The sequence below is a fragment of the Gadus chalcogrammus genome, chromosome 14 (genome assembly GCF_026213295.1).
Source record: "Gadus chalcogrammus isolate NIFS_2021 chromosome 14, NIFS_Gcha_1.0, whole genome shotgun sequence".
Classification (NCBI taxonomy): Eukaryota; Metazoa; Chordata; class Actinopteri; order Gadiformes; family Gadidae; genus Gadus; species Gadus chalcogrammus.
Window position 1 is genome coordinate 27,095,069 of NC_079425.1, and position 19,862 is coordinate 27,114,930.

Sequence of the window (19,862 nt, forward strand, 5' to 3'; positions counted from 1 at the left end):
TATTGTATTGATCCAGGACAGAATGTTAACTACATTGTACTGTAACTACAGTATGGTAACCATGGTAACTTTCTTGCATCGTAATAACAGTACAGAGCGGCACGGTAACCACATCGTTAGCAACGTCACGTAGTGTGCTCTCTCTGACTTCCTGTTCCTGGGCGGCAGGGCAGTCTTACTGGGGCCGTAGGTGCTCTCCTTCTTCCTCTTGCGACACATGCAGTAGAAGAGGGAGAAGACGTGGCAGAGCAGGATGAAGGGCGGCGGCAGGACGGGCTTCTCATGGTAGGCCATGATGAAGTGGTAGCGCTGGTACTTCCACACCAGGTTGGAGATGGACTTCACCTGCAGGTAGATGTTGCTGCAGGACGGAGGACACACAGAGACGTGTTGGGGAGGCTCACCTAGTCACAGGCCCAACTCAACTCGTCTTTAGGAAATCAAACGGAGCAGTTTTGTGGGTCGTTGAAAATTATGTGAATTGAAGTTTAAGTCTAAATTTGACTGTGATTGAAAGGTTATTTTCCATAGATGGGCATGCTGGGTAAAGCATCGTCTAAACAAGTACCGTATTTTCCACACTATAAGGCGCACCGGAGTATAAGCCGCAGCAGCTAAATTGAATGATGTTTACATATATAAGCCGCATAGGAGCCCGCCGCTTAAAGGTGGGGGGGCGCGGACCGGTCATAGAGCCCATAGAGTTAAAGTTGGTGGACTGTACCCTGTAAAATCCATAGACTAGGAGGTCCCCTAGTGGCCATTAGCTGTAAAAATCCATAGATTAGCCGCACCGTTATATTAGCCGCAGAATCGAAAAATGCGTGGCTTATAGTCCCAAAATTACGGTACGCGTAAAGTGGCCCCCGGTGTCTAATGAGGTATGACGGAGACTCACTTGAAGAAGGCGATGAGGAGGTTGACCATCAGGATGTACTGGACGAAGAGGTAGACGGCTTGCAGCAGGGGGGTGAGCCACACGCTGGTGGTGCATAGCTTCTTGACCGAGGGGTCGCTGTTGTTGGCGCACACTGTGGAGGAAGAGCGTCTATTTAGGAACATACACACACACACAAACACAACGACATAACAGTGCAGCTTCACATACAAACATGACACTATGGTCCACAATGACCTCTACACATTACCGTGATAAAAACACTCAGTTAATTACAACAGTGCAGGAAACCCTGAGTAGGCCCACACAGGCCTAGGGGCGGAGCCGGGCCTTAGGTTCCACCGCTACGCCTCCACCAATCAGCTCTGAGGCCCGGGTCATGTGACCGGGGGGGGTTCAGAGGTCAGGGCGCAGCGGTGGAAACCAGAGCCCTGCCCTCCCAGAGGCCCGCATGGGGCTGTGTTGGGGGAGGCGTGGGGGAGAGAGAGGCTCTACTGGAGAGGTGAGACGATGATTAAGGTCTTGGTGGTTTGATGGTTTGATTTGCACCGGTGCTCGTCTGAGATGACAAATCAGCGCCATGCTGTGAGGAAGGGGTTAATGAAATGTTCTTACCAGCGTAGTCGGCCATAATGTCCGCATCGTCCTTACCATCGATTTCGTACGCGTATACTTCACCATACATCATCCAGTACGGCTGGAACACCACGTCTTTGGCCAGCGTCCAGCTGGGATCCTCATCCGGGTACAGGATGGCTTTCCTGGGAACGCCGTAACTCAGGAGAACGATGGCCATGATCACCACGATGTAGAACATGTTGGCCACCTGGGAACGAACACACACACACACACACACACACACACACACACACACACACACACACACACACACACACACACACACACACACACACACACACACACACACACACACACACACACACACACACACACACACACACACACGGATTGTAGGCTCTTGGTAGATTCAAAAGATATGTTTTATGTTAGAAATCTTTTTTTTTATTTGTTTGGGTCAACATCCACCTAAACATCCTAACATACATGCGTGTAGTCCAAATCCTAATCAATAACAGCCACCAGTCCACCCTGGCGGTGGTGGACTGGGCGTGCTCAGCAGGACTCACCATCTTGGCGATCATCATGACGTAGGGCCCTGCCTGCTGGTTGACGGCCAGGATGTCCAGCAGGCGGACGTACCAGAAGACGATGTTGAGGCAGTACACCGTCCGGCCCGGGACGAAGGCCTCGCCCCCCGCCAGCCGCAGCCCGAAGCCCGCGAAGAACGTGACGATGGCCAGGAAGTCGGACACGTTGAAGTAGTCGCTGAACCACACCTTGATCTTCTGGCTGATCTTACCCGCCTCCGACATGAACATCTGCACAGATAATGACCAGGTAAAACACTGGCGTTTGGTATATGAACCAATAGGACGTTACCGTTTAATATATGAACCAATAGGCGATGATGTTTGGTATATGAACCAATAGGACGCAGGTAAAGCACTAACGTTTGCTATATGAACCAATAGGACGCTGCCGTTTGGTATATGAACCAATAGGACGCAGGTAAAAGGCTGATGTTTCGAACATGGTGTATTATTAAGACCATCATCTAGGGGCCGTTTAATATTTCTGTGTTTTACAGAACCGTACCTCGCGGATCTTCTCCACGGCGGAGGTGAAGATGTAGAGGATGACCACCCACTCCTGGGGAGACGGCCACTCGGGCATCTTCACCAGCACCACGTAGGAGTAGAACATCAGGAAGGCCAGGTAGAAGAGCTGGAGGACACACACACACACACACACACACACACACACACACACACACACACACACACACACACACACACACACACACACACACACACACACACACACACACACACACACACACACACACACACACACACACACACACACACACGTTTTATTTTATGCAGCCATTTCAGGGCCCTTAAATAATTCCTGTTGTGAAGCAGTGACTTGATGAGGAAATCGTATTCTTAAGCCAACCATTCAAGCACCATCACGCCCAGTAAGCCAGCACGGCCTACTGTGGCGTCCCCGCAGGCCTAGTCCGCTGCCCTGTGAAGCATCTGTAAGCGGTTCATGCTGGCCACACGGTGAACCATGACTGACCAAGGCCCTCAGACCTTCCACATGTCACACAACAGGATGACCACAGAAGACACACCTACAACACAGAGACCACCAGCTACGGTTAGGGGTCTGGAATGGAGATACAATCCAGAGCAAATGTTTGCTTATTTTTTCTGCCTCTGTTGGTGCATGTGTCCTCTTCCTTGTTGTGTAAATCCATGTTCCTTCTCTGTGACAGAGCAGCTGGACTACACCGAGTTTCAACACCTCCAGCAGGAGGGCTGCCTACAGACTAGTGCTGCCCTCCACAGGGAGGCCTCGCTGGGGAGTGTTTAGAGAAGGCGACCCGTGGGATAGCAGTCCTCACTGTGGAGGTCAGCGCTGACCTGACCTCCACTGAGAGCAGTGGGGCTCCAGCAGGGAGAGAGAGACAGGATACAGGCTACAGGCTACAGGCCGCTACTTGGCTTCTTCACAGAAAGATCCACACATTACAAACTAAATGCTTGTGGGGGAGAATTGTATGGGCGAGAATAGAGAGAATGTTGTGGATCGATTTCGCCCATAAAGTTATAGACGATTTTTTATATTCTTGGAGAAGGCCGTCCGTGTGATTTTGCATTCATCTCCTGAACAACAGCAAGAGTGGTATGAATGGCGTTTATCAGAAACAATAGCGTCTTGATTGCAGCCGGGACGGTGACCTGGTGGACAACTAAAACTACTTGCACGCCGTGCGATATGGAAACAACAAAATACACTTCAGTCCACTTCCATCAACATCAATGCAAGAATCTGAGAAAAACTAAAAACGGTACAAAATGCTTGGTTCATTTGCCTAGCACCACACACCCTTCTGAACCTCGGTCAGAGCTCTTCAGGGCTGTGAATCTGGCTCTACAGAGAACCGTACAGGGCTTAGTATTCGAACGCTTGGCTGATCCAGAGGCCTTCATCGCGTCAGAAGCAGAGCGAGACTCAGACTCAGAGTCAGTGGACCCTGACTAACACGGCCCGACCACTGGGAACGGAGCGGTCTTCACAGCCACATCTCACCAGTGAGTCGCCTTTAAACGCTGCCTGAAGCAACATCATCAGTGTTAGGGCTCAGGTACGGCGGTTCAAGATAGCCCTTCTGATCGGCACTTTAATGGCACTTGGCAGTTTCAGCAGCGCTATCAGCACATCTTAGCACGACCCTGGACGGAAAGGCCGCCCATTTCCTCTCAGCAATGCGTGGAACCAGCCCGGGGCGTGAGTATTTGCTCACGTGTGGCACGGGGAAGAGTCCCATGGACCGTGGGAGCGCTTGTGGAGGGTCGCGTTTAAACACATTCAGGATCAGGCTGGTGGCTCAGTGTCACACATCAGGTAGAAACACAGGACATGTACCGACATCTTCTGCTCATATCTGCAGAAATGAGAATGCTTCAGTTTTACCCTGACCTTAATAATTTTGTGCCCTCCATAATATCAACAACATATTGACCTTTCTTTTCTGTGATATTAAAAACGGTATTCAGACGAAGAGCTGCTCTCAGCGCATTGATTGGCTCAGACCCTCGTTGCCCCGTCTCCCTCCTTCTGTCTGACACTGACAGCAGACCATCTGAGCCCCATTCTAGGTGAACACTCAGTAAAACATCAGGCGCTCCAGTCAGACATCAGTGCGGGACCACAGATGGTTGCTGCTTTTCCCCGCAGAGAAGGCAGCTTGTGTCGTAACAGTACAGTATGGTTAGCAAATCATTTGCATCAGGGATGCTAGAAATGTCGAAATCTCAATGAGAAAAATTATCTCCTGGTTTCTCCTAGTTGTGTTGGTAGCAGCAAGCAGGGAGCAGTGAGGAGGGAGCAGGCAGCAGGGAGCAGGGAGGAGGGAGCAGGGAGCAGGGAGCAGGCAGCAGGCAGCAGGCAGCAGGCAGCAGGGAGCAGGGAGCAGGGAGCAGGGAGCAGGGAGCAGGGAGCAGGGAGCAGGGAGCAGGGAGCAGGGAGCAGGGAGCAGCCAGCCTACCGTGTTGGACCAGAACTTGACGATGGGGGCATGGTAGAAGGCGTAGATCTTCCTGGTCAGGGGCAGCTTCCTGGAGCGGGGGTGGGTCTCAGTGTCATTCTTCACCTCTGTGGTGTCATGTGACCTGGCTTCTTTAAACACGTCCTGAACGGGGGGGGGGGGGGGGGGGGGGGGCAGAACGTTAGGAGGAGAACGGGACACTATATGGACCATAAAAATAACAAGATGAGTATTAAAAAAATAACAGAGGAGAAGGGAGACCGCCCACCATCTGGATGTCGTCGGCCATATGGTGGAAGTTGTGCTCGCTGTCCTCCATGGTCATCTGGTGGTCATCCTGGCTCTGAGGGATGTGGGCCATCTCTGCCTTGGACTTGTACTCTAACAGCAGGATGGCAGGAGGAACCAGCATACTCAGGATCACCTAGGAAACCACATACAAACACACAGACAAACACACACACAAATGTTGAACGTCAATTCAAATACTCAAAGGCCATGTCCCAGTTGAGCTTAACTTCTGATGGGTCAGACGTGTCATGCAGAGGTCAGACCAGGCAGTAAAAGGGAGTCTTAGAGAAGTTGATCAACACTTGACAGCTTCAGGTCTGAATCCATTGAACCCTAATGACCCCAGCGGGGTTCACGTACAGGTACAGGTGTGAGTGTGTACCGTGGTGTTAATCCTGTAGCTCACCCCTCTGAAGGAGTGAATGTGTACTGTGGTGTTAACCCTGGAGTCAACCCCTCTGAAGGTGTGAGTGAGTACTGTGATGTTAACCCTGGAGCCATCCCTCTGAGAGCTGCAGCTACCTTGTACCAGGAGTTCTTGCGCATGTTGAGCCTTCCCATCCACATGTCCGACAGCAGCATCTGGGTGCAGGTGTGAGCCACGAAGGGCCGCAGGTGGGAGGACACAGCCAGCTTCAGGCAGGTGGAGTTGCTCCAGTTCTTCAGCTCGTAGGTGAGCAGCTTCATGGCCATGGTCTCGTCCTGGCGGAAAGACTCCTCCAGCAGGTCCACGGCCAGCGTGCCGAACTCACTGCAGACAGACCCAAGGACCATGACGGACCGTTAGTTGACTGATGCTTCAATGAGCTTCGACAAAAGCATTCGTCAAGTCCCGTTCCTTTTGACAACCCCTCCCCATCTACACAAATGTTATTCCCATCAACAGAGCGGACTGTGCTAGAGTTGTTCCGATACCGATACCCGTATCAGACATTCCTCAGATACTGCCTAAAATGCAGTATCGGGTATCGGCGAGTACCGAAGTCTATGCGCCGATCTGATAATATCCAATTTACTAAACAGGCAGAGAACATAGCTTAACTACAAGAATACAAAAGTAATATTATAATTATAGGTGTAGATCTAGTTCATAAAAAAAATATTTAGACAGTAGGTGAACCGACTTTACATTGCCGTCATCGTAAGAGAACCCTTCAATAAGAACAAGTGTTATTAGTAGTGAGAGATAGATGCTGTATCGATATATACTTGGTATCGGATGATACTCAAGTTCAGGAATGGGGAAGGACATAATGGTATGGGAACAACTCCAGACTTTACTCTGCCTAGTGGTTAGTCCACAGCCTGACGATGCACTAAAGCAGGAGAACCAGGAGAACCAGGAGCCTACTTGGAGTACTCCTTCAGCTCCTCAGAAGTGTCGTCCACCAGGTCGCTCTTCTTGGCCTCGAAGCACATGGAGCGGCAGAGCTTGCAGGCCACCAGCGCCTTGGCCATGTTCTCCTCCCCGTGCTGCCAGAAGAACAGCGCCATCTTCTGCCTCTTCATCAGAACGGCCCACACCAGCAGCTCGTTGAAGGGGTAGGGGAAGCGCCGCGTCTCGGGGTCGTCGATGTCCACCATCTCCTCCTTGCTCCTCTTCTTGTTCTGCTCTGTGGAAACTTCTGGCTGCAAGGAGGAGGGTCATCAGATACCTGACGTAGATCCTAATCACATAGATCCTCATCACATTGATCCTAAATCACCGAGATCCACAATCACCTAGAGGTTATGAGGACCTACTCTGGGTTATGAGGACCTACTCTGGGCTATGAGGACCTACCCTGGGTTATGAGCACCTAGCCTAGCTTGTAGGGGCCTACCTTGGGCTTGTATGGCTGGGCGGTCTTAATGAAGTGGCTGTGTCTGGTCTTCTCCTTCTTGTCCGCCTGGATGCTGAAGGTCTCGTGGCTGTTCCTCAGGTGAGAACCGGAGCCCGCCATGTGGCGCCCCGATCTCTGAGGGGCCGACGGGGAAGAACGAACACACACACACACACACACACACACACACACACACACACACACACACACACACACACACACACACACACACACACACACACACACACACACACACACACACACACACACACACACACACACACACACACACACACACACACACACGGTTGTGGTACAGCATGTGAAACAACACTAAGTCTCAAAGGTTCAGGCGCTTGTTATCATCCTAAAGAGGTGCAGTGTGTAGTATTTAGTGGCATCTAGCCAACCCCCTAAACACCCCCGCCCCCTCCAAACCACATCATGTCTTTATCATTATCTACACCAGCATCAAGCGGCAAGGAATGCGCTCCCTTGATCTGTTTATTATTACATGTAGTTATTGATTCTGTAAAACTATAGGTCATAGTTTGCAGGTAATATTATGTCACATATGGAGGTCGCGCCCTATGTAGTGCGTCTGTTCTGGGCTACAGTGGAAACATGGCCGCTCCGTGAAAGGGTATATATGTAGATACAAAGGCTCATTCTCACTCAACAAAAACAACCATTCCTATTTGAATGGGATCAACATAATTAAAACCTTATCAACATCACATACCAAAATCAACAGGGTTGTAAGGGGGTTCCCAGGACTTTACCCAGAGTCCAGTCCACCTACCCGGTTGCTGCCGTGCAGGCTGTTGTATATGGTCCGGAACCGTTTCCTGGTGTAGTTGCACCTGTAAGTCCCGCCCATGAGGAACTCAATTACCAGGCCCACGTCAATCAAGGTGATCTTATAGTTTGGGGGCAGATTACCCTGGAAGAAATGGATGACAGCCACAAACCACAATGAGCCACAACGCAACGCTGCTGAACGAGGGCCTGAACGCTTGACATGCCCACCTACCTGTTTGACATCCCTGACCAGGTGGAGCAGGGTGGGGTTGTTCGAAGGCTGTTTCTATAGCGACAAAGAGGACCAAACAACACACATGTTATGGAAAGCCCAGTGGGTGAGTGGGTAAATGAGTGAGTGTGTAAATGAGTGAGTCACTGTGGGTCAATTAATGAGTGAATGTCTGTATGAGTAAATTAATAAATGAGTAAAGAGTGAGTTACCGTGTTGTAGAGCTCCTCCAGCCGTTGGATGGTGAGGAAGCGGTGGAGGCTGACCCCGTTCTCTATGAGCAGCTTCACAAAGTCCACCCTGTCCATCACCAGGGCGTCCAGCATGGCCTGCTCCAGAGAACCAACCTACACACACACACACACACACAATAGTCTAATCAAAATAACTGAATTCATGAATATGAAGTACAATACGATTCCAGACAATGACAAACCAAAGGGATCTTGAGTCGCATGTCGCCTCCTGATGAGGGCCAACATTAGGAACACACAAGCCGCTGTGTGGCGGCCGGCCAGGTCTGCCTCGTCCACCTGACGCTTGGTCCCGCTGCTAAAGGCTGTGGAGCGGAGCTGGGTCAACAAACCCCTGAGACGAACGCACACCCAGCCACACGTACCAGGAGCTGCTGCCCGTACACAAAGACGTGGTTCTTGGCGATGTCCACGCGGTCCCAGGCCAGCGTCAGGACCAGCTGATCGAAGGCCAGGGCGTTTGTTCCTGGAGGAGAAGACACACATTCTGAGAGTTAACCACCAGAAGCCGTTGTTCAGCCTGGCCACAGGCCTCCGCTTTGAGAGGTAAGGTGGGTTCACACCAATGAGGAGGCGTGGTGTCAATACATACACTCAATGCAAAGACGCACATTGTCCGCTGGCAAAATCTGGGCTGCGGATGGTTGAATGAATGAATAAATGAATGGCGCAAACAACCTGGATTTTGCGTGATTCTACTTGCGGGAACACTTAGCACGAACATAACATTTCTAACTTTCATGCAGATACCGCTTGATAATTGGTTGTGACAGCCAACCAGCGTTTATTCCCTGAAGTGAGAATGATCCGCAACATGTACGAACAATTGATTGTTGATGTTTGTGGACTCCCGGAGCTCTATAATACAGCTTTACAGCTTTTGGCCGTGTTAATATATATATCTTATATCTATATATATATATAGATATAGATATTATCACAGCCGAAAGCTGTATGCGCCTCCAAATTATATTATTAACACAAAATGATGGCGTTGGGATCTCCGAAGGTCTGGTACTTCCACAACAAGTTAAGACTCACACTGGTGTTATCTCTGCCTTGGCTGAGAATACATTTGTAGAAAGAAAAGTTGCGCTTGCATTTCGAAGTTTGCGCAAACTTCGGAATGCAAGCGCAACTCTTCTTTCCCCAAATTCATTCAGCAAGCAGGATTGCTTGGCTGTTGGCTTGACAGACAGTAAGGTTCAACTTGCCACAAAGCAAGTGTGGTAGCACCTGGCCCCATTGGTTTACTATCTCATTCTCCATAAAGTATCATCCCTCTTTAAAGGCCGCCACTTCAAAACGACAACTATAGCAAACATTTTATTTAAATCATTGACAAAACATTTTTCATTAAGGTATGGCCTATGATGATCCTCTTGCCAACATGCCTGCTAACAGAATCCATAGCAGCTTCTAGGGTGGTAGTACTCCAATAAGACAGCACTTCAGTTTAGAGCCGTGTTTGGCTTTTGAAATGGAGACGGTTTGGCACTGAAACCTCCGTGGCTCTTTGGGGGTTCAGCAGTGGGTGGGTTTTTGTTTGACCAAGATCAGATCTCTCAGATGTGAAATATGTGGTTCTGTAGGGGCGTGGCCGATTCTATCCTCTGGGAAAAACTCCTGATTGACCAGTTCCTCCACCAGATCCAGCCTTTTGGTTTCATTCTCTTCGTGACCCCAGAAACCACTCAAATGTCATCAGACACTGAATAAAAATAACTAGAAGTGGACATAAAAAAAAACATTCTATTTTTGTAGTACAGATTGAAGAAAAGCATCTTATTTGCACCTAAGGTGGACAACATGAGCATGCTCTCTCCCGCTCTCTGTCTGTCTCCACCTCTCAACCAAAAGTAAAACAAGCAAAAGACCTGAGGTGAAAAACAGGCTCCATCTGATCTCTGTCCACATTGAGAGGAGCACAGGGGAGGGAGGGGGGGGGGCGTTCGGGTCTCCAAACAGCTCAATACCAGAATGAAAACACAGAGGCCCTCTCTCCGTCAAGGGCCAACAGGTTAGAGCCTAGCATGGGGGCCTGGGGCCAAGCATGGGGTCAACGGGCCCTAGCATGTGGTCCAGGGGCCTTAGAATGGGGTCCAAGGGCCTAGCGGTACCAGGCCCGGTCCCTTCCCCTGGTCGGGGTAAGCTCCTGGGCAGTAGGGGGCCTGTATTGGGGCAGCAGGAGGAGGAGGAGACGCAGCAGGAGGTGCCGGCCGTGAACCCACCTTTGAGCAGCGCTCTGAGGATGGCCACGTCAATGTCCTGGTGGTCCTCAGAGCTAAGGTGGAAAACAGTGATCTGCAGGGAAAGAGCAGACAGGCAGTTAGGAGACAGGCAGTTAGGAGACAGGCAGTTAGGAGACAGGCAGTTAGGAGAATTCAGTAAGGAGACTTGAAAGAGAAGCATCCTAAGACTGCTACAGTCAGAGCAACATTATGATCAGCCACATTCTCCATTTGATTAGTGTTATTAGCACATGCCTATCTCATTTCCTTATTACTTTAGTACCCTGTTATCTGAAATATGCGAGAACATGTTCTGCTTCAGGGCAATGGCAGTAAACAGGGCTCATCTCTCATTGGCCTCGCCTACCCTTCATTTGATTGTGATTGTGAAAGGTTAATGGGGAAAACCACGCTAATAGTCTATAGATCATTACAAAGAGCAGCTGAAGAAACGACGAGGAGGTGGAGCGGCTCACCAGCTCTTTGCTCTTCATGCACTCCATGAGCGTCTGGAAGAGGTGGATGGCGTCGCTGTGGCTGAAGTTGAAGGTTTTCTTGATGGTGGCGATGATGTCAGCCTCCACACCATCAGGAAGGCCTCTGCATGACAAATAATGATAAACAATAGAAAGAATATGTTTAATTCCACCGCACAGGGGATGCTACTGCCCCCCAAACTTTGGTACTCTGGGGTCCCCATCTCAGGACGTGATGGGGGTTCCCCAACCTAGTTCAACGACTCATATTCTGCATGTGGTTGTTAAAAAATCTCCACCAGATTCCTTGTTAGCCTCTGGTTAGACTGAGGCCTTTAGATTGAGGTTGGATTAGATCCCTTTCAGAGACTCATGCTCCGGGGGTCGAGCCCCTCTGAGGGCCTGGGAGATCGTGACCTCCATCGCTCCACATCTCACCCTCCCTCCTCCGTCTGCTTGTGGATGTAGGCCAGGATGTCGGCGGCGCGGCCCGTCCCCTCGCACACCACCACGGGCACGGCGGGGCTCTCCTGCAGGTAGTCCAGCACCGTCAGGATCACGTTGGGGCCCCCCTCCAGGATCAGGGCCACCACCGGGACCCCCTGCCCAATGCCTGGCGCGCGCACACACACACACACACGCATTAATCTACTGGTCCCACCCACCCACTGACTAACAGTGGGGCAGAAGCCCTCCGTGATACCCCCTGTCTCCTCTTATCACTGGCTGCCAGCAACAGAGACACAATGAGCGCCACAACCAGCAACAGAAGATTCAGGTTATCACATCAGCTTCCCCAGGGCTGGCAGTTGCTATTGTTCTTTCAATTTAATTTCCCAATAAGTTGTGTCCATTGGTCCACAGGTAGTAGTTAAGTTATCTTAATAGACTATTCACTATGTGATATCCTAGTCCTGCTCAAAGTGAAAGGCCCACATGTTTACATTCCTGTTAGCACATTAACGGAGTATTTGTTTTAATCATTAACGAGATTCAACTGCTGCCTCAGGCACACGCTCTTAAATGTTTGACTTTGGGAAATATATTACAGCCAGAGTCCCTGTGTTATGAGTGGTGTGAACAGCCAGAGTCCCTGTGTTATGAGTGGTGTGAACAGCCAGAGTCCCTGTGTTATGAGTGGTGTGAACAGCCAGAGTCCCTGTGTTAGGAGTGGTGTGAACAGCCAGAGTCCCTGTGTTAGGGGTGGTGTGAACAGCCAGAGTCCCTGTGTTAGGGGTGGTGTGAACAGCCAGAGTCCCTGTGTTATGAGTGGTTTGGACAGCCAGAGTCCCTGTGTTAGGGGTGGTGTGAACAGCCAGAGTCCCTGTGTTAGGGGTGGTGTGAACAGCCAGAGTCCCTGTGTTAGGGGTGGTGTGAACAGCCAGAGTCCCTGTGTTAGGGGTGGTGTGAACGTACGACCACGGGCAACCTCTAACCAGCACACCAACTCCTGACCCAGCTCATAGGATCTCTGGCTGCCCGTTCATTCACAGGGGCTGAACCTCAGAGAAACAGAACGCTCATCTGCTCATCAGCTACATTAGGGCATTTGTTATGAAACCTGACTGACAGAGACTACCCTGTTACAACTATTTTCCACCCCTCAGAATCCGCGGTGGAAATGTATGCATGGCCATGACGACATGGCTCATAGGTCCAGGGTCAGAAGGACGAGGAAGATAAGGAGCGACTCACAGACAGAGAGACAGAAGGAGAGACTCACAGACAAACAGAGGGAGAGACTCACAGACAGAGAGACAGAAGGAGAGACTCACAGACAAACAGAGGGAGAGACTCATAGACAAACAGAGGGAGATAAAGAGACCGATAGAGCGTCTCAGATACAGACAGACAGACAGACAGACAGACAGACAGACAGGCAGACTGACAGCCAGCCAGACTCACGGGCGTGGATCCTCTGCAGGTTGATGTGTTTCTCCAGCTGCCGGCGCAGCTGTACCTCCGCCCCGTAGCGCCCCACCGTCCCGTCATCCACCAGCAGGAAGTGGGAGTGGGAGTTGTTGAGGACGTTGAGCTTACTGAGGGGGTTCAGCAGCGTCTGGTACGGAGCGATCACCTGGGAGGAGAGAACACATAGGATTTTAGAAGCTCACATCTTAATCCTTGTTCACCATACATTAACACACACAGAACCAGTCCCAAGGCACCACTGCTTACGTCTCTTCCAATGAGGTCGTTCCGGTTCTCGATCACCCCCCAGGGAGCGATGCCGATAGTGCAGATCTTCTTGGAGGACCTGGTGGAGTGGTCCTTCAGCGCATCGCCAACGTGTTTCGCCACACCTAGATGGAGGAGCTATGTTATGGACTACATATGGACCAGGTGTTATGAATGGACTACAATTGGACCATTATTATGAATGTCTACAACTGGACCCGGTTTTATGAATGGACTACAACTGGACCAGTATTATGAATGGACTACAACTGGACCCGGTGTTATGAATGGGCTACAACTGGACCCGGTGTTATGATTCTTATGAATGGACTACAACTGGACCCGGTGTTATGATTCATATGAATGGACTACAAATGGACCCGCTGTCATGAACGGACTACAACTGGACCGGTATTATGCTCTAATAAGTTCTTCATATGTTCTAATGAAAGACCCAAACAATCTGATACCATGGTTATTGTTAACATCTGCTATACGTTATGTTCTCATAGAGTTCTGCCTCAACCCTCTGGTACTTTAACTTTGAAGGCGTGCCTTGAGGGACACGATAGTTTAGAAGCCATCAGATGAGCGCTGCATGTTGCTGTGTCCTCTCTGATCTGAGCCATCCCCGGTGGAGGGAGAGGCAGCGGGCCTCAGCAGTAATCCGGCTCTATGTAATGGGGCGTGTGAGTAATGATTTAAACACTATGATCGAGGAGCCGTGTTGGCCGGGCCGCGTCAGACACGCCTGGACGGGACACACCCCCTCCGCGAACCTCTAACTCCTCACCTGCCTCCGTCAGCAGGGCGCTGGCGTGGCGCCGTTTGAAAACACAATCTTTATTGTCCACACCGTGCAGCACGCAGTGATCTGTCTGGGGGTTAGCCTAGCGGTGCTGTCTGGGGGTCAGCCTAGCGGTTAGCCTAGCCGGGCTGTCCGGGGGTTAGCCTAGCGGTGCTATCTAGGGGTTAGCCTAGCGTGATAGCCTAGCGGTTAGCCTAGCAGGTAAGCTTAGCAGGGCTGAATAGGGGTTAACCTAGGCAGCAGCAGCAGAAGGATGTGGGACAGCCGTTTGTTCCTACCCGTGTTGACCCCCCCGGTTAGGATCCAGGCCCCGGTGGTGACGGCCGCCTTGATCAGCCCCTTCCCCACCACCTGCTTGATGCGCGGGTGCAGCTCGAAGTTCTGGATGCCCCCGTGGACCGAGATGAGGATCTTCGGCAGCTCCATCTGCCACTCCCTCAGCATGAGGCGCAGGACGTGCTCCGGGGGCGAGTCGTGGGACAGACGCACGTACTGGGGGGACACACGGACGTCAGCAGGATAGAGGGCACATGGTAACAACAACAACGCAAAATGTACTGAAGTAGGTTTCCAACAGCAACAACAACATGTACTGAAGTAGGTTTTTAACAACAACATGTACCGAAGTAGGTTTCTAACATTTAACAACAACACAAACGTCATGTACTGAAGTAGGTTTCTAACATTGAACAACAACATGTACTGAAGTAGGTTTTTAACATTGAACCACAACAACAACATGTACTGAAGTAGGTTTTTAACATTGAACCACAACAACAGCATGTACTGAAGTAGGTTTCTAACATTGACCAACAACATTAACATTAGCCATCAGTATCTTCATACAATTCATACTAAAAGCCACTTCTTAAAAATAATAAAAGAAAGTGTATTCTGAGTCCCCTCCATTTCCAAACAAGGTCTGGATCTCCCCGATGGAGGACAAAGAGCCAACCAGGACCAGGTGCTTCCAGTCAGCTTCATGTCCTCATGGTGGATATGCCCATGCTACCTGGTAAGCCTGCAGTACAACTCTGCCTCTTCACCGTGTTGGCCGGTACAGCCCCTCTGAGCTCTGAACCCCAGGACCAGCCCCTCACCTTGGCCCTGTAGGAGTGGGAGCCCCCCTGGAAGTTGACGACCCCGTAGGCGTCGGTTGGGCTCTCCTCTGTGTGCCGGTCCACCGCCCACTCCTGGGGCTCCCCCGCGCTGCGGTCTGGGTCGTCACCCAGCCGCCCGTCCGAGTAGCGGACGGCCAGGCTGGCGGGGAAGCCGGCATGCTGCCGGACCAGGCGGCCGCAGCAGCACCTGAGGAGAGCACACGTTAACACACAGCACCTCCTGAGGAGACTACAGACACACACCGGACCTCCTGAGGAGAGCACAGACGTGTAACAATGTAATATAATAAAGTTTATAAAGTAAGGTACAGCTGTGAAAACGAATACAAAAAAGAAGGTATCTGGTGGACTCTCGGACCTCCGATGGAAGCCTGAGGGGTACCCTCTCCTCAATCAGGGTGCCCTGTCCTCCATCAGGGTGCCCTGTCCTCCGACAGGGTACCCTGATGAAGGACCTTCCGGGCCCCTGATCAACTGGTCGTCAGGCTACCAAGGCCTGACTGGTGTCTGCAGGAGTCCGGCGGAGCAGCTACACTCACCGCACCAGCTGCTGGCAGATCTTGCATCCTGGCAGGCATCTGGAGGGACAGAGGAGACAGCAGCAGCTTTAGCTGTGGTTCAATCACAGATACGGTCAATGTTTGACAGACCCAACGCCAACATGGATGGGCCAATGCTTCAATGCCGGGGGGAACGGTGACTGGTTAGATGCTTTGGGGGAGGTTATCTGTATTCTGGGGGGCCAGAGGTCAGGCTGCTGGCTGAAGTGACCAGCATGGTCCCGCTGTCGTCCTACGGACAGACGTAGCCTTCCCCATCCCCTCTGGATCATCTACCGGGAGCTGCCAATAGCTGATGCAGTAAACCGCGCCGGCAAATTATTGATCAGAAAAAAAACAAAAGGCCAACAGCAGACCGTTGGCGAGAGGAAGTGGGGCCGGGGCATTGGTGAAAATGTAACCAATTGCAGAGCGACAATCTTTCGCAGGATCTGGACACTTTAATCATCTTAGGTCCTCTGGGAATTCAGGAATCTTGCACAACAAGAGCACTCCTGTCCAACAGCGTCTTGTTGACATATGGGTAACATGATGACATGTTGAGTGGGCCGTACTTCTCTTTACAGAAATACACACACTATTATTTTCCTTATAGGGAACTTCTATAAACAGTGACTAAAGCACAAGGGTGTTTGTGGTGATGGAAAAATGGCTGAATAGAAAATAATGATACATCTTTGTGTTTGAAACAAAGATAAGCGACATGAAGCAGAAGGTACTGGAGAGGAGAGTGATTCAGCAGAGTCATTAATGACAGTGGAGCCATAAACAGGGAGCTCATGAGGGCCTGCCTCAACCACCCCTTGCAGAGCTGTGGTTAGGCCCGGCTTACCTCCGCACACACCGTACAATTACAGGCCCAGCCTTGGTGGGCCGCCCTGGGGGCGCAGAACACACACCTGTGGGGGTCTTTGGATACTGGCAGGATGTACACACATTCCCTCTTGGTGAAAGTGCTTTCTATCCAGGGTTTCTGGGACTGCAGAGGGAGAAGAGAGGAAATACATCAACGGGTGAAGAACCTAATGGAACAAAAGACATTTCTGAGACATTTGTTTAAACAAAGATCTTGGTGACAATCATTGAACGTCATGTAAAAAACCATACATAGCACAACTACCCAGAAACCAGGTCCCTGCTGAGAGCAGAGCAGCTTATCCTGCACAAAACCACCGCCTAATCAACTAGCCCCATAACTCCTAAAGGCGCCCCTCCAGCTAGGCAACTGGAGAGAACCGCGACCCAGTTCTCCAGGAAAACTCCGCTGGGAGGGGCTTAGTCCCGCCGCAGCGCGATGGAAGAAATCTGCCGTTTAGAACAGCAAGTCCCCCTCCTGCTGCAAATACCTCCGTACACAACTCGGCTAAGCCTGCCGAAGGCCCACGGAGCGTCTGAGCGCAGTCGCGCTGCGGGCCGGTCAAGACGGCGTTAGGGCGGCGACCGCATGACCGCGGCCCCTCGGCGAGGGCCAGCCTCCAGTTACCTCGGCGTCCTCCTCTTCATCTCTGTGTTTAAGGGCTTTGTACAGGAACATAACCGGGACCGGCCAGCAGTGCCCGGACAAAACCACCGTCACCACAGCCTCAGCGACACGTTAGATCTACCCAACAAGACCACCGTCACCACAGCCTCCGACACGCTGGCTCTTCACGACAAGACCCCGTCGTTACACCCCGCCGCTACACCCCTAGTGTTCTCTGCCTGCTGGGTCCCGCTGCGATTGTAGGTCCTCCTGAACAGCTTCAGCGCAGGTCTGAGTGAGCTCCGCAGCGGCTGGGTTCAGAAGCGGCTTTAGTTAGAGGCTGAGCGATGAGTGCGAGGTTAGCGTGTCGGCTCCTGACTCCCTGGCTGTTAATCTGTAAGAAGCTACCGAGGGGCCTGATGAATGTGTCTGGGACAACCTGGATATTATACTGGATTCAGGAACAAAAACAGAGGGGGGTAGGGCGGGTAGAGGATTAGTGGAAGGGCAGAGACCTCAATGATATATACCACACACACACACACACACACACACACACACACACACACACACACACACACACACACACACACACACACACACACACACACACACACACACACACACACACACACACACACACACACACACACACACACACACACACCCCTTGTTACTGTGGTCACAAACACACTCCTCCATCAAGCTGATAATAAAGCTTCACTATGGAAGTCTTTCTCGGTTTCAGCGAACTAACTGCTTGGCCCAACAGGAGCCCACGTTACTGCAGCTCGGATCAGGGCTCCTCCAGTACAACATTGGGTCAAAGTGGAGCTTCACACAGGCCTTTTACACTGGGGCTGTGCTCAGCAGTAACCATGGTACCTGAGAATGTCAGGCAACAATAGAGTTAAGGACTTTAGAACTCCTGCCAAAAACACACACACTCACATGTTCACTCTCCCTTCCTCTCTTCTCACTTCCCTCCCCAATTCCCGCCTCGAAAGGCTTTATGAGCGGAGGGTTCCTGTAGGAAGTCAGCCGCACACCTCTCCTGGAGAACGCTTCCCTGATTGACCCTCATTGTTTACAGCCCAGTGCACTGCTGCATGCCTCGGCCCGAGGGTCCCAGGAGCCTGACCACGCCGTCTCTGGGGTCCACACACACACACACACACACACACACACACACACACACACACACACACACACACACACACACACACACACACACACACACACACACACACACACACACACACACACACACACACACACACACACACACACACACACACACTTCCTTTTCTCCTCAAAACTTTCCACAGCTGACATTGGTCTTGTGTTTGACGTGGGTCTTTTGTCTGCTGCTTCAGTGTCTCGCTGGATATACGAGGTTTCAGGACCACAGTTCTACAACTCTCTTGAGTCCTCTCAGAAACCAAACATCCCATGATTCCCTCTGATGTACAAGAGTACTATAGACTTTAATCTGCTACTCAACGACAACGTTAATAATTAAATGTTTAAGGCATGTTGACATTGTGAACGGCACAAAGGGTTGAAAGTTCCAAAAGTCGATTCACATTAATAATAAGACAACATTGAAGACTTGAATTCTGAGTCAGCTCAGGTGTGTTGACCTCCGTGTGACGGAGTGGCCGATGTGACAGGACAGCGGAGATGAAGTGAAGGTGATGGAGTAAGAGCGTTGGTGTGGTTTGTGTTGAACAAAAAGAGCCTTCCACTCACTCCCTACTCCACGACTAGCACCTTGTGCGGAATATCAAAGTTAACAAACGTATTAGTCATGAAATCAAGTATCATTTCCGTCAAAACACAATGTTGAAACCAACCTCAAAATCGGATTTATACTCTAGCTTTTAGAATGCAAACAATAGAAAAATATTTATACATCAATTAATATTAATAATTATGAATTTATTAATTCAGATATTTCTTAATAGTAAAATGTACTTTTAATGGTTTTATTAATACCATTTCAAGACGTATTTAAATGGTGGACGTGGGCACTATAGCGCTATAGTACGATTGTACTATAGTGCTATGCGCCCAGCATGCAGCAGGCCTAGGAGAGAGAAGCCATGCAGGTCTGCCCAGCCAGTTATTCGGGTATGTAGGTTTGTAAAAACGGACGAATAGAAAGTTGTTCTGGAATGCCTGTATTTGGTGCCTTGCTAGGAATGCACCTACTTGAACCAGGTATCAGGGCTGGCTCTGAAAGGACTCTGGGTTGGAGTATCCCCCCAACACAAAGGTATAAAGAGCCTCTTGTACTGTAGGAAGAGAGCGGCAGAAGATCTCAGGACTGATCTAAAGAGCAGGTGACTTATGTTGATGCGTCACGTGCTTCCTTAAATTAATGCCCAGAATAAATCAACCATTAAATGTTCTTAATACAGCGGATGAGAACCAACCGTTGCTATAAAAATCCTATGAAATGACCATCCATACCCCTCGCATGTTGAGCAACTCATATTAACGATATCTCAGTAATAACTGCTATGAAACGACAACAAGAGTGCCATTGCTCCTCCATTCATCCTAGTTCAAACAGGTCACTGT

General features: G+C 50.6%; 1 protein-coding gene across 3 annotated transcripts in view; it reads right to left on the minus strand.

Moving 5' to 3' along the window:
* Nucleotides 1-19,862, minus strand: part of trpm7 (transient receptor potential cation channel, subfamily M, member 7) — a 45,005-nt gene that overhangs the window by 22,479 nt on the left and 2,664 nt on the right. The window contains exons 1-24 of one of the 3 annotated variants that reach the window (XM_056607198.1): nucleotides 17,298-17,767; nucleotides 16,714-16,793; nucleotides 15,794-15,832; nucleotides 15,234-15,441; nucleotides 14,412-14,625; nucleotides 13,326-13,450; nucleotides 13,053-13,224; nucleotides 11,586-11,760; nucleotides 11,148-11,271; nucleotides 10,672-10,744; nucleotides 8,806-8,906; nucleotides 8,399-8,533; nucleotides 8,187-8,240; nucleotides 7,956-8,096; nucleotides 7,154-7,288; nucleotides 6,682-6,959; nucleotides 5,853-6,081; nucleotides 5,308-5,463; nucleotides 5,040-5,183; nucleotides 2,576-2,704; nucleotides 2,047-2,298; nucleotides 1,550-1,724; nucleotides 899-1,031; nucleotides 180-361 (exon numbers count right to left, since the gene is read on the minus strand). In XM_056607198.1, coding sequence (XP_056463173.1) covers nucleotides 180-361; nucleotides 899-1,031; nucleotides 1,550-1,724; nucleotides 2,047-2,298; nucleotides 2,576-2,704; nucleotides 5,040-5,183; nucleotides 5,308-5,463; nucleotides 5,853-6,081; nucleotides 6,682-6,959; nucleotides 7,154-7,288; nucleotides 7,956-8,096; nucleotides 8,187-8,240; nucleotides 8,399-8,533; nucleotides 8,806-8,906; nucleotides 10,672-10,744; nucleotides 11,148-11,271; nucleotides 11,586-11,760; nucleotides 13,053-13,224; nucleotides 13,326-13,450; nucleotides 14,412-14,625; nucleotides 15,234-15,441; nucleotides 15,794-15,832; nucleotides 16,714-16,793; nucleotides 17,298-17,348 — 3,505 coding nt within the window. In that variant the 5' untranslated portion in view covers nucleotides 17,349-17,767. Of the gene's footprint in view, nucleotides 1-179; nucleotides 362-898; nucleotides 1,032-1,549; nucleotides 1,725-2,046; nucleotides 2,299-2,575; nucleotides 2,705-5,039; nucleotides 5,184-5,307; nucleotides 5,464-5,852; nucleotides 6,082-6,681; nucleotides 6,960-7,153; nucleotides 7,289-7,955; nucleotides 8,097-8,185; nucleotides 8,241-8,398; nucleotides 8,534-8,805; nucleotides 8,907-10,671; nucleotides 10,745-11,147; nucleotides 11,272-11,585; nucleotides 11,761-13,052; nucleotides 13,225-13,325; nucleotides 13,451-14,411; nucleotides 14,626-15,233; nucleotides 15,442-15,793; nucleotides 15,833-16,713; nucleotides 16,794-17,297; nucleotides 17,768-19,862 lie in introns of those variants that run through there. The other 2 variants (XM_056607196.1, XM_056607197.1) reach the window with 2 other exon arrangements.